Source organism: Cygnus atratus, chromosome 1, assembly GCF_013377495.2.
Source record: "Cygnus atratus isolate AKBS03 ecotype Queensland, Australia chromosome 1, CAtr_DNAZoo_HiC_assembly, whole genome shotgun sequence".
Taxonomy (NCBI): domain Eukaryota; kingdom Metazoa; phylum Chordata; class Aves; order Anseriformes; family Anatidae; genus Cygnus; species Cygnus atratus.
This window is the reverse complement of record NC_066362.1, coordinates 184,862,944-184,874,404: the sequence shown is the minus strand read 5'-3', so window position 1 is coordinate 184,874,404 and position 11,461 is coordinate 184,862,944. Positions and strand designations below refer to the sequence as shown.

Below are 11,461 nucleotides of genomic sequence, written 5' to 3'. Positions count from 1 at the left end.
AGCAGAGGAGCGTATGTTGCCCCGATGCAGGACACCGGCCTCTTGTTGCCCGCCATCTGCAGAGGTCAAGAGGCCAGATGTACGCTGAGGGATCAGGGCAGGGGCAGGGAGGGCAGGCTAAGGAAGCCTTTTGGGCTCTTTTCTGCCTGCTCCGGATCAGGGGCAGGGAGGGCAGGCCGAGAAAGCTTTTTGGGCTGCTTTCTGCCTGCTCCTTGCTGCTTCCTTGCCCGCCAGCTCGCCTTGCCTCCCGCCGCTGGCTGCAGATCACAGCTCTCCCCTCAGACATGCTTTCTGCTGGGCCTGCTGCGGGGGGCCAGCACTCCCCAAACCAAGTGTTTGTGTATGATTTGTGAACAAAACGAGCCTGCCACAGGGGGCAAGGAGCGCGCTGCCCTGAGCGGGTCCCTTGGAGTTGGGTCATATTTACGGTCCCTTCCAACCCCATTCTATGATTCTGTATGACTAATGACTAGAGTTGCAGCGAGGAGGAGCACAGCCTTTGTGTCTTTACACACAAAACCCAGGAGGGCGCGATGGCAAAAATTATCATTCACGGGGGTGAAAGAGCCCCCAAAATGCGGGCGGGGGTGCTCGTCGGGGGAGGGGCAGCAGCGCTCTTCCTCTTCGCCGAGTTTGCATCCGCTGCCTTTTGTCCCCGGGCAGCCGCCGTAGAGGGCGGTTGGAAGCTGGGTCCGCGCGGGTCTTTTCGGCCGCCATGAGCCTGTGGGTGGACAAGTACCGGCCCGGCAGCCTCAGCCGCCTGGACTTCCACCGGCAGCAGGCCGCGCAGCTCCGCTGCCTGGTGAGGGGGCGCCGCGGGGCGGCGGCCGGGCGGAGGGGGGGGCGCGGACCCTTCGAAACGGGTTCGAGACCGGGCCCGCCGGTTCGCTCAGGCGGCGATTAAACACCTAATTAATATGGTCATATATAAAGGTTTTAGAGCGTACAGTGTATAAGGAGGAGCGTATATACATGCACACCGGAAGTGTTTATGTATATATGTATATACTTCAGCCCTAAGTTGTCACCCTGGAAGCAAATGCATATTTTTTGGGGGGGTGTTTCCAGTGAAATGAGGTTATGTGTTGTTTTGAGGGGCAAATATGTTCCAAAGGAAATAGTATTGAAGGAGAGGAGTTCACTTCATCAGTTCATAATTTAACTAGTATGTTGGGACTGAGCAGTACCTGGAGAAGTCATTTCATGTAAACTTCAGTGAGAATGGTTATGTAAATAACCCTTTCAATGTAAGGAAAGTAACTGTTGTGGCTAACAAATCTTGCTGCTTTGTGTTCAGGTTCAGTGTGGTGACTTCCCCCATCTCTTGGTGTATGGACCCTCAGGAGCTGGAAAGAAGACGAGAATAATGTGTCTGTTAAGGGAGTTATATGGTCCAGGTGTGGAAAAACTGAGGATTGAGCATCAGAGTATAACGGTAAAAAAAGAAGTTCACTTCCCCTGTAAAGCACTGAGGATACTTGTATACTGACATCTTTCTCTTATAAGGCCTTTATTTGAACTTAAAAACGTGTGTTTGTGTTGTGCGTTCAGTATCTTTTAGCTTATTTATACAATTAATGAAATCAGTTTGGTTACTTGAACAAATACTTTTGCCAAGTATTCTTGTTCCTTTAGGTGTTCGTGGGTTGTTGGTTTTTTTTTTTTGGTTTGTTTGTCCAAAGTAGTACAAGTAAAACAGCATCATGTGTAGTAGACTAGTTCTCAGTTAAATATATAGAGTTTCATTTGTCTGTAAAAGCAGTTTTTTTTAATCATTAACACAGCTTTTCTTACATATGCAAAGTTATACTTGAAAATTGAAACTTGTGTTTTCATCCCAATAGTAACAGCTTCCTCATTAGGAAAAAGTCAGCTTAAGCTCTACTTGCCCTGGTTTTAGGCACTTAATTAGTTATTATTAAAAAGTTATTTATTCACAATCATTGTTATGGAAGGCTTAGTAATCAAGGAATTATCAAACTTTATTTATAAGTAGGTCATTAATGCTCGCTTTTTAATCCTCAGTAGTGGAATGAATGTAATACTTGGACTGGGTGATATAAATATAGGGTGTATGAAACTGTTCAGACCCAAGTTTAGGGTTATATAAATACTGTTATATTTATGCAGTCTTTTCTGGCTTGTCCAAAGCTTTTTCTCCAAAGTGTTTCTCTGTGTGGACAAAATATCATTTATTTTGAATGGCTGATTCCAGTAATGAGATTCCTTGATACAAAACTCAGTAAATGGAGTATGCATTTATAATCACCATTAGTGTTTGAATCATAGAATGGCTTGGGTTGAAAGAGGCTTTAAAGATTGTCTAATTCCAACACACCTGCCCTGGTTTCTGTTTTATAGGGTAGTTAATGTATCAGAACTCCTTTTCTCCTTTGAGGGTGGGTTGTGAGGGGTAGGAGATGCATAAGGCTAGTATTTGAGTGGTTGTTTGGTCTGCTGGACTTAACAGTTTTCCAGGGACCTAACTAGTTATAATCTGTAAGATCGATATTTCCTTCTGACTTTAGAACTCTTTCTGAAATGTAATATGGTTACTTTCTACATAGGCACCTTCTAAAAAGAAAATTGAAATTAGCACGATTGCAAGCAATTATCACCTTGAAGTTAACCCAAGGTAAGTGTACAGTTAAAAAAAAAAAAAAAAAAGTCCCACTTTAAATATAAGTCACTAGCCGTATTGTAAGTGGTTTTGAGCTATATAAGGGTCTGATCACCAAATTTATTGCCTGAGCAAATTAGATATTGGCTTGTAGGTTTGGGCAGCACATGAGGGCGGGGAGAGGATTTTTAATGGAACAGCTCTAAATGAACAAACATTTGGATTGCTGTATAATTAAAACAGTAATGTTCTGCTTAACCAGCTGGATCAGCATGCAGATGTAGAGGACTGGGTACTGAGGAACAATTCTGGATTCATAAGTTTAGCCATTTGGGTTGCAAATGAGAACTTTTGTTGGAACCAACGACCCAAAATTATTACTTCTCTTACAAATACAAAAATAAAGTAACTTGAAAGCAAGCAAGATTTACCTTATAACTCTTAAAATAGTGTAAAGCACAGAGTTTTAAAAACAAAGCAACAACAACAAAAAGCACCCGCTAAATCCTGGGAGTCCTGTTGTGAGGGAAGTCAGATGTTGATTTAAATGGCAGAAGCTGTAAGGGCGTGTTGTATGTTTCCTGTGACAGTTGTGAAATTGCTGATGATAGTTCACTGACCCAAAGTACTTGTATTTACCTGAAGCCCTTTAATGTTACTTTAAATCACAAGACAGTAAATGTCTTTGTGCAGTGGTAGGCTTTGGTTATGGTGGCTTTGTTGTCCGAGTTGAAATTGTAAGACAGTGAGTATCCTGAAGTAAGTTGTAGCTTTGTGCTTATCGCTAAATCTTTTCTTGTGTTGCTCTGTGTTTCTATCATACAGCGTGGCCTTTAAAAGCTTGTTTTGTTGTTAGTCTCTGTATATTGATCAGTGACTATCTGCTGGTATCCTGGTGTGGCCTCAAACAAAGCTGAGATTTTTACTAATAAACTATATAATTAAGAATAAACAGTAATAGTGAGTATATCATCTTGGTGATATAAGAAGTCTGACATTCAGTCTTCTGCTCTGACAACCTAATGCAACTAATGCTTCTGTTACTCTCTAGAGTGCTTCAGTTTGAAACATTTTTATAAAGGTGTTTTATTTTAAATATGCAGCAATTTTACACTTGTAGGTTTTTTATTACTAATATATAGGTTCACAAGCTTTAAGTGGTGGAATAATTGTCATTGTCATGTTTATTTCTGACCAGATAGTGAACCTGCATGTGCTGGTTAATGTTTATCGGTGTGGTCTGTGAATTTTGATTGAATAATAGTATTGTGAAATAATGTAGTTCATCCTTGGTAACATAGAATGTGATAAATGGCTATCAGGGAAAGGAAATTAACTCCTGGGAAGGGGTAGGACTCTACAGGCATCGAATTTTTTATGGAACTTCATTAGATTGCCTCCTTTTGGAGGAAAAAGAATGGTTCTATCATCTGAATTCCAAAGCATTGTCTCCTGGCCACTTGAATAGCTCAAGTAGATATTCTAAAATGGGGTACCCTGAGTAAGTGAGTAGTGAAAGAATATGGAGGGGTAAAAAGTACATTTGTGTGGTAATTCTGCCTTTGCTCATTGTTTTCCTGGAACGTTTGCTGTGGTTGCATAGTATCAAGGGTATCTATCACCATGAAATTATGACCCTGGATTCTCTGTTACTGCAAAAAATACTTTATTTTAAATATTAGGAAACTGTTTTCCATTTCCAAAAGTTGTTGTAACTGAGTAGAACTAGATTTTTTTTTTTTTTGTAATCATAGTCCTGCTCCCTTGCTGAAGGACAGATCTCTTGGACCGAGTAGGCGCTTCAGTCAAAGTCAGCATAGCCTGTTCAGCAGATTGTGAACGTTGAGTTAACGTGATGCTTCTGTCCATCCTGCTGCCTTCTCCTTGGCAAAGAAGGGGAAGGTCGGGTTGAGTGGTGACTCAGGCAGGACGGATGAATGTCTTTTTTATTTGCTTGCCAGTGAAACATTGCAGAGCTGCTTCCTCTGTGAAGACAACAGTCTGAAGAGGCTAAGGATTGTGTTTTTTTCCACCTTCTCTTCTTTGCTGCTTCAGTAATACAGCTGACAAGTCAGTCACCCCAGTGAATGTCAAATCTGAGTCAAGCTAGCTGAGCTACTAACTTAGGAGCTAAGAAACTTGTGCAGTTGCCAGTGAGGGGATAGTACAGAGAAGAGTCAGGAAGGAGATCAGCATGTATTTCCTCTTGTTTTCCTGCCTTCTAAGAAAAACAAGCCTGCCAGCTGTGCTCTAATGGTATCTCAGTATTAATCTTTTATTAGTAACTTTTTATAACTTCACTGTGTCTGCCATTCAAATTTGCATTAAGCATATGGTTTGTTCATAGCATGACATCTAGTTCTAAGGGAAAAATTAAAAGTGTTTGCATCAGTCCTTTGAGTCAGGCATCCTCCTGTGTGGTTACTCACTTTTTCTTTCCACGATGGTGGGCAAAAATGGTCACAGTAAGTGTTTGTGTCCAAGTTGCAGGTGACAAAAGGTTTGATTTCTCATGCCAGAAAAATGTGTTTTGTTTTTAGTAAGTTGATAAAAACATTTGACAACAGTTTTGCTACTTCCAAATGTAGTGTGACTAATCCAGCCGTGCCTTCACAAAGTTCGAGTTTTTTTTATTACTTGGGAAGGTAACTTCTAACCAAATGTGTGTGTTGAGGTTAATTCTAACCTCAATAGCTTCTGAATTCTTCTGTCATTCTTGGATAGTCAGTTGACCAAAAGGCTGCTTAGGAGGATGTATTTTATATGCAGTGTAAAGTTGTTGTTTTAAAACAAGTTCTATTCAATCTCTTGATGCAGTGATGCTGGAAATAATGACCGTGTAGTAATTCAGGAACTCTTGAAGACAGTAGCACAATCTCAACAGCTTGAGACAAGTACTCAACGTGACTTCAAAGGTGAGTAAAAACAGTGCAAAACCAGTCAAAGTATTTTTGAATCTTTTTTTTTCCTGAGATTTCAGGTGACTGAATCTGCAGAAAGTAGCTAAAAAAGTTAGTTGTTTTGTATTGAGCGTCTCTTGATTGTTCCAAAGCATTATTGAAATATATTTTTTTCTTTTTCTTTGTAATTCCATGGAAAGGCCCTGCATCTGCCATAACAAGGCAGCTTTCTGTCCCTCCTTTGCTAAGGCACGATGTTAGCTTCTTAATATAAAATACATGGAGGGGAGTCTTCAAGAAATGTGTGGGTTTTTATATAACCTTATGCCATAAATTCTTTTTGCATTTCTTACTTAGAATTACTGTAAGAAGTTACTGCACTTATTATCAGGTTGAAAGCTTCTACGTCTACCTGAATTACTCGGCACCGAAGTGTTGCAGGCCCTACTCTAAAGAAATGGACATTCCAGTACATAAGTATAGAGTATGAGGGAGTGGCAGACTATGCAAGGCATGCTTGTTGTCTTAATCTTGCCTTATTTTCCTGCCCGTGGAACTGTGCTGCTTGCATAATTCATTTTAATATTATCACTTATATGTCAAAGTACTCATTTTATTAAGGCGATCTGATATGAAAAAAAGTGCACTTTTTACCCTTTTTCAGTGGTGCTGTTAACAGAAGTCGACAAACTGACTAAAGATGCCCAGCATGCTTTGAGAAGAACAATGGAGAAGTATATGGCAACCTGCAGGCTGATCCTGTGCTGCAACTCCATCTCAAAAATTATAGCACCTATTCAAAGCAGATGCCTGGCCATTCGAGTGCCTGCTCCCAGCATTGAAGATGTACGTTGAAACAGAAGCAGTAATAAATCCTTTAAAACTTCTTGCCAGACGAGTTCTTGTTGTGGGCTTCTGATATGTTTTATTTTCACCAAGTGACCTAGTTTTTAGTAGTGGTGGGTGACTTGTCAGGCACGTCACTTGAAAGAGTGGTCCATCTCTGGTTCAGAAATTTTTCATGTAGGAGAGCCTGTTGGTGCTAAACTGTTTGCTAAATGTTGCGCTCTGTGCTGTTTCCCATCTAGATCTGTAATGTATTGTCCAGTGTGTGTAAGAAGGAAGGCCTGACTCTTCCTCAGGAACTGGCTCAAAGGCTTGCAGAGAAGTCTGGCAGGAATCTTCGGAAAGCACTGCTGATGTGCGAGTCTTGCAGAGTACAACAGTAAGTGACTGCTAAATATTAATGTAAACTGTGCCTTTAGACATAGCAATCAACTTCTGTATCCTTCTTCGAGTAGGTGACAGTTTGCTTTATCATCATCATCATGTAGGTATCCTTTCACTGCTGATCAAGACATTCCTGAAATGGACTGGGAAGTTTATTTGAGAGAAACTGCAAATGCTATTGTCAGTCAACAGACGCCACAAAGGTAGATGAATAAACATGCTTACATTTATAAATTATATACGTATGTTTTTTTTTTCTTGAACGTAAGAAATGCTGTAGTTAAAAACATGCCATCTTTAGTTATCTGTAATTTTCTGACGTTTTACTGGAGTTTGTAGCTTAGTGGATTACAAGGTTAGAAATTACAGCCTGTGTGACACTGGAGTAAGTCTCTGCTGTTTGCGTAGCAGTAGTGAGGCTTGTTTTGAAATGGTGTATCCATTTCTAAGCACCGCAGTGAAAGGTTTTAGGCAAATTCTCAAGTCTGGAGAAGATGACCAGAAATGATCAGAGATCATTGAATAGATAGAGATAGAAAATACGTAGAGAACATAGCATGTATGGAAGCAGTGAGACTTAGAGAGAACAGAGTGGGGAGATGTGGAAAGACTTGAGGAGAAGAAAGCAGTAACATTTTTCATGATGTTCATGGTGGGAAGGCTCAGAAATAATGAGGTTAAGTTGCAGTAAACTTTTAATTAGACATATGTGTTTCGGGAATAATGGAGTGTCTTGAGTGTTTGTGGCCTTTCTCTTTCAACTCTTTTACGTTCAGTTTTTTGGTTAAATCTGTAGGTGGTTTCTGGTCTTCATTCTAATGGTGAACGATCAATTTCTCTGCCTTTTCTGTACAGTGTGTTGCAGACTTGCTACCAAAAGTGATCATAAGTTTAGCTGAGTACTATGCTGTCCTTTTTACTTTCATACTTAAAGCTTTTGTTTTACCACCTCTAGCATAATGTGACTTTGTGAAAGAGCTTAGGATGAAGCGCTTTATTTTTCAAGCACAGTGGGAAATGCCCTCTTTATTATTTCACTTTGTGTCTCATACATGCAGCCTGCTTCTTTTAGGCTGCTCCATATGGTACTTGATGTCATTGAAAATCTTGTATAGAATTCAAATGTCTGTAGCCTCTCAGTATCAGAAGTTGAGAATTGATAATTGGATCATTTTCTACAACCTGATCATCTTGCCCACACTTGACAAAATGACTACAGTAAAAAATAGTAAAAAATTGTATGCTTTGTGGGTATACACCTGATATTTTGTTGTCTTTCCAACAGGCTTTTAGAGGTTCGTGGACGGCTTTATGAACTCCTAACACATTGTATTCCTCCTGAGATTATAATGAAGGTACTTCAGCGATCTAGCTCTTAATGTGGTAGAGATATAAACACTGAAAATCTGTTTTTAAATGGAAAAAAAAATCAAAAATATCCAAATATAGAATGAAAGTTGTGTTCTTTCCAAACAGATGTGAGTGACCTCAAGATGCTTTTCTTTTCTGTGTTTCTTCCTATTAAAGTAACCAGAACAGTCCAGGTCATCACTTTAAATCAGTAGCTAAAGACCTTGTTCCTGCAAACATTGTTCCATAGCATTCAGTTCACAGGATTCTGAGTGTATCTACTGGACTGTTCTGTTCATGCCTAAATATATTTTGGAACATGGATATGAGTAGCGTACATCTTGAGGGCAGGAAGATTCTGTTCTGTAACTAGTGTATTTTTATCACAGCATTCCTTGTTCAGACCTCTGTTGAATGGGTTTACTGGACTTTACTTTGTGATCGTTGACAGCGACATTATAGCTGAGTAAAACCGAAGGAGGACATGCTTTGTCCCCCTGAAGATTTACCAGGTCATTTGTCATTTTCTGTACTGAAGCATAGGTGTATTTTTATGGGCTAGTTTTGATTCAGTTTGTTCTCTTTTGTGAAAGTTCTGTTATATATTCAATATTTGCTATGTCCTGTTGGAGAGGTTCATGAAGGAAAGTAGAGCAGCAGGTTTCTTCAGAAATCTTGTTATACTAATAAAAACAAACAAACAAAAGAATAGGACACGTTTTTTTATTTTAGGCAGGGTGAAAAGATGCTGGAAGGAGAGGGGAAAAACAAAAAAGAAAAACCAGACTAGAACAAAGGACGAAGGTTAAAGATAATGTTTGCAATTTACCCTGGGTGGATATTGCCATAGACAAAATCTTTTTGTCACATTGACTTCTGCTTTGTGACAGTTGCAGTAGTGACTTATCTTTAACTTTTCTTGCCTATTGAGTTATTAGCACCAGTATTGCCCTGTTTGAGGACTCTTGTCTTCAAGCCAAAGGTGTCCTCTGCCTACTTCATAAACCTGAAATGTGCTTGAGATACTTCTCACTTAATCCCAGGTTTTAATAGAGATGGACTTGCAGTGATTTTTTTTGTCTCATACCAGAAATAGTGTGTTTTTTTTGTCATGATGGAAGTAATTGTAAAGTATCTTGTGTGTCTATATACATACACAAATGTGTATATACAGCCTTTAAGCCATTTCCTTGTTGTTAACAACAGCTTATTACTCCTTTTGATCAGTGATACCAAGATAGGAAATAAGTGATCTTAACAAACCTGTGTCTTCGTAAAATTCTCCTTATACGGGTATGCCTGCATGCAAGTAGAGTTTATAGCATTTGGAGATGAAGCTAGTTTATTTTCATCATTAAGGCATGAGTAGTTCCCTTATATGATTTTTCTTGTCTAAGAATATAACAGTTAACTTCTGTTTTGACATGAATTATTTATCCCGGAAGAATATTCTGAAGAGACGCAGTTCCATCAGTCTAGTCCTGTCAGAGAGGTGGTGTAATGATTCTTAAACATCTTTTCTGTTAGATTCCTGACTGAGCTGATGGTCATTTGCTTAGCTATTTCCAGAAAATTGAGGTCATCCTCTTTAACAGAAAGAGTGTAATTTTTTTGAATGCTGTCTTGCTTTTAGGGTCTTCTGACAGAGCTTTTGAATAACTGTGATGGACAACTGAAAGGAGAAGTTGCACAAATGGCAGCCTTCTATGAACACCGCTTGCAACTGGGCAGCAAAGTCATTTATCATCTTGAAGCGTTTGTAGCAAAGTTTATGGCAATTTACAAGAAGTTTATGGAGGATGGACTAGATGACATGATGTTCTAACCCTGATGCCTGGAGCTGCATACAGAGTCTTTGTATCATGATGGCAATAACATAGCCAATAAATAACACGGTCTACTTGTCCATGCTTGATGGCACATGGATATTGTTCCAAGTTATTTTGTTATTCATATAAACTACAACGAACTGAAGAAGAGTGTTCAGTTTTAGAAACCAGATGGATTGTTAACAGCGTCAAATCTATTGGTAAATTCATACAAAATACTTTTGTCCTTTCCAAAAGACAACAGGTTGCCTTGGAAGCTGTATAAGATCATAGTCTGCCTGCAGTATTTGTAAGCTTAAGTGAAGAAGAGATGCTGCATGTTGGCTTCTTGATTGTTCAAGGCCAGGGCTGTAAGCGAAAGATTTTATACATATGTATCCATGTTGTGGTAAATTCCAGTTTGAGGAACAGATATATATTTTCTGCCTAGTCACTTATATGTCTTGTTTGTTTGGCTTTTTTGGTTTTTAACCACAGTGTTTTTTATCTGTGGCATGTTGATACTGAATGTTTTCTGACTCCCGTTTGTAAGCCGTTGTATTGAAATTGGGTGAATAATGCTTCTTCATTGCTTGTATATCAGTTTGACAACATTGAACTTTTTTGTTTAGAAAGAATATCTCTATATAAAGTAAGGCCACTTGCTGGCTGACACTTGCATATTTGTTTTAACACACATAACTACATAACTTCAGATAAAGATTATTTTTTTGATTCTGGTTTAACTGATGGTCAGTTTTCAAATTTTAACAAAAACGTCACTTTAAGATGTGAAAGAACATGTAATACTTTTTTTTTAAATAGTAGAATAAATTGTAAGAGAATATGAGCAACAAATTAAATGCTGAATTAGTGTATGTGATAACCTTAAATGAATGTACATTCCGGCTTTATGACTTTATTTTGATGTAGAATATCTTTCAGAAAGGTGAGACATGCATCATCAGGGAGACACTGAAATAAAAGAAGTTACACCAATTTATGCTGCAAGTCTTTCACACGTTATTTCTATGTCCTATGGTACCCTAAAAATGACTAAATTGATGACATCCGTGGCTTTCATTTTGCTGATTTAGACTATTACTGGATTGTATTAAATACTGTTTCCTAGTCCCCTTAATTAAGCCAGAAAGCATTTAGATTTTGAGGACTTCTCGAGTCAGAACTAGTTATATGTAATGGCTTTTTTTTTTTTTTTTTTTTAATAAAGGGCCTCTCTGCAGTAATTGAGAAAGAATCTCCCTAGTTTTCCTGTCAAAGGGCAAGTGTCATTGCTGTTCTCTGGAAACTTGACCATCCCTGTGTATGTCGTTAGCACACAGCTTACTTTCCGTTTCATTCTCACGAGACAGTGCTGGCCTGCTTTGTGCCCAACTGGTCTTGAAATTAAGGAAATCTAAAAGATGGGCTTTCTCTTCCATCTGCTCTTGTCACGCAAAGCTACAGCAGTGGTAGTTTGTCAAGATGGTGAAAGCCTTGATTGACTGATGGAGATCCTGGAAAATCATTATTTTGTTAATTCTGAAATAAAT

General features: G+C 39.0%; 1 protein-coding gene across 1 annotated transcript; it reads left to right on the top strand.

The window, feature by feature from the left end:
• The first annotated feature begins 644 nt into the window (after window positions 1-644).
• RFC3 (replication factor C subunit 3) lies at window positions 645-10,907 on the top strand. The gene is made up of 9 exons (XM_035542636.2): window positions 645-802; window positions 1,298-1,435; window positions 2,568-2,635; window positions 5,438-5,535; window positions 6,185-6,366; window positions 6,609-6,745; window positions 6,855-6,953; window positions 8,036-8,105; window positions 9,734-10,907. The coding sequence occupies exons 1-9, from the start codon at window positions 716-718 to the stop codon at window positions 9,923-9,925; spliced, it is 1,071 nt and encodes a 356-aa protein (XP_035398529.1). The 5' UTR covers window positions 645-715; the 3' UTR covers window positions 9,926-10,907.
• The last annotated feature ends 554 nt before the right edge of the window (window positions 10,908-11,461 follow it).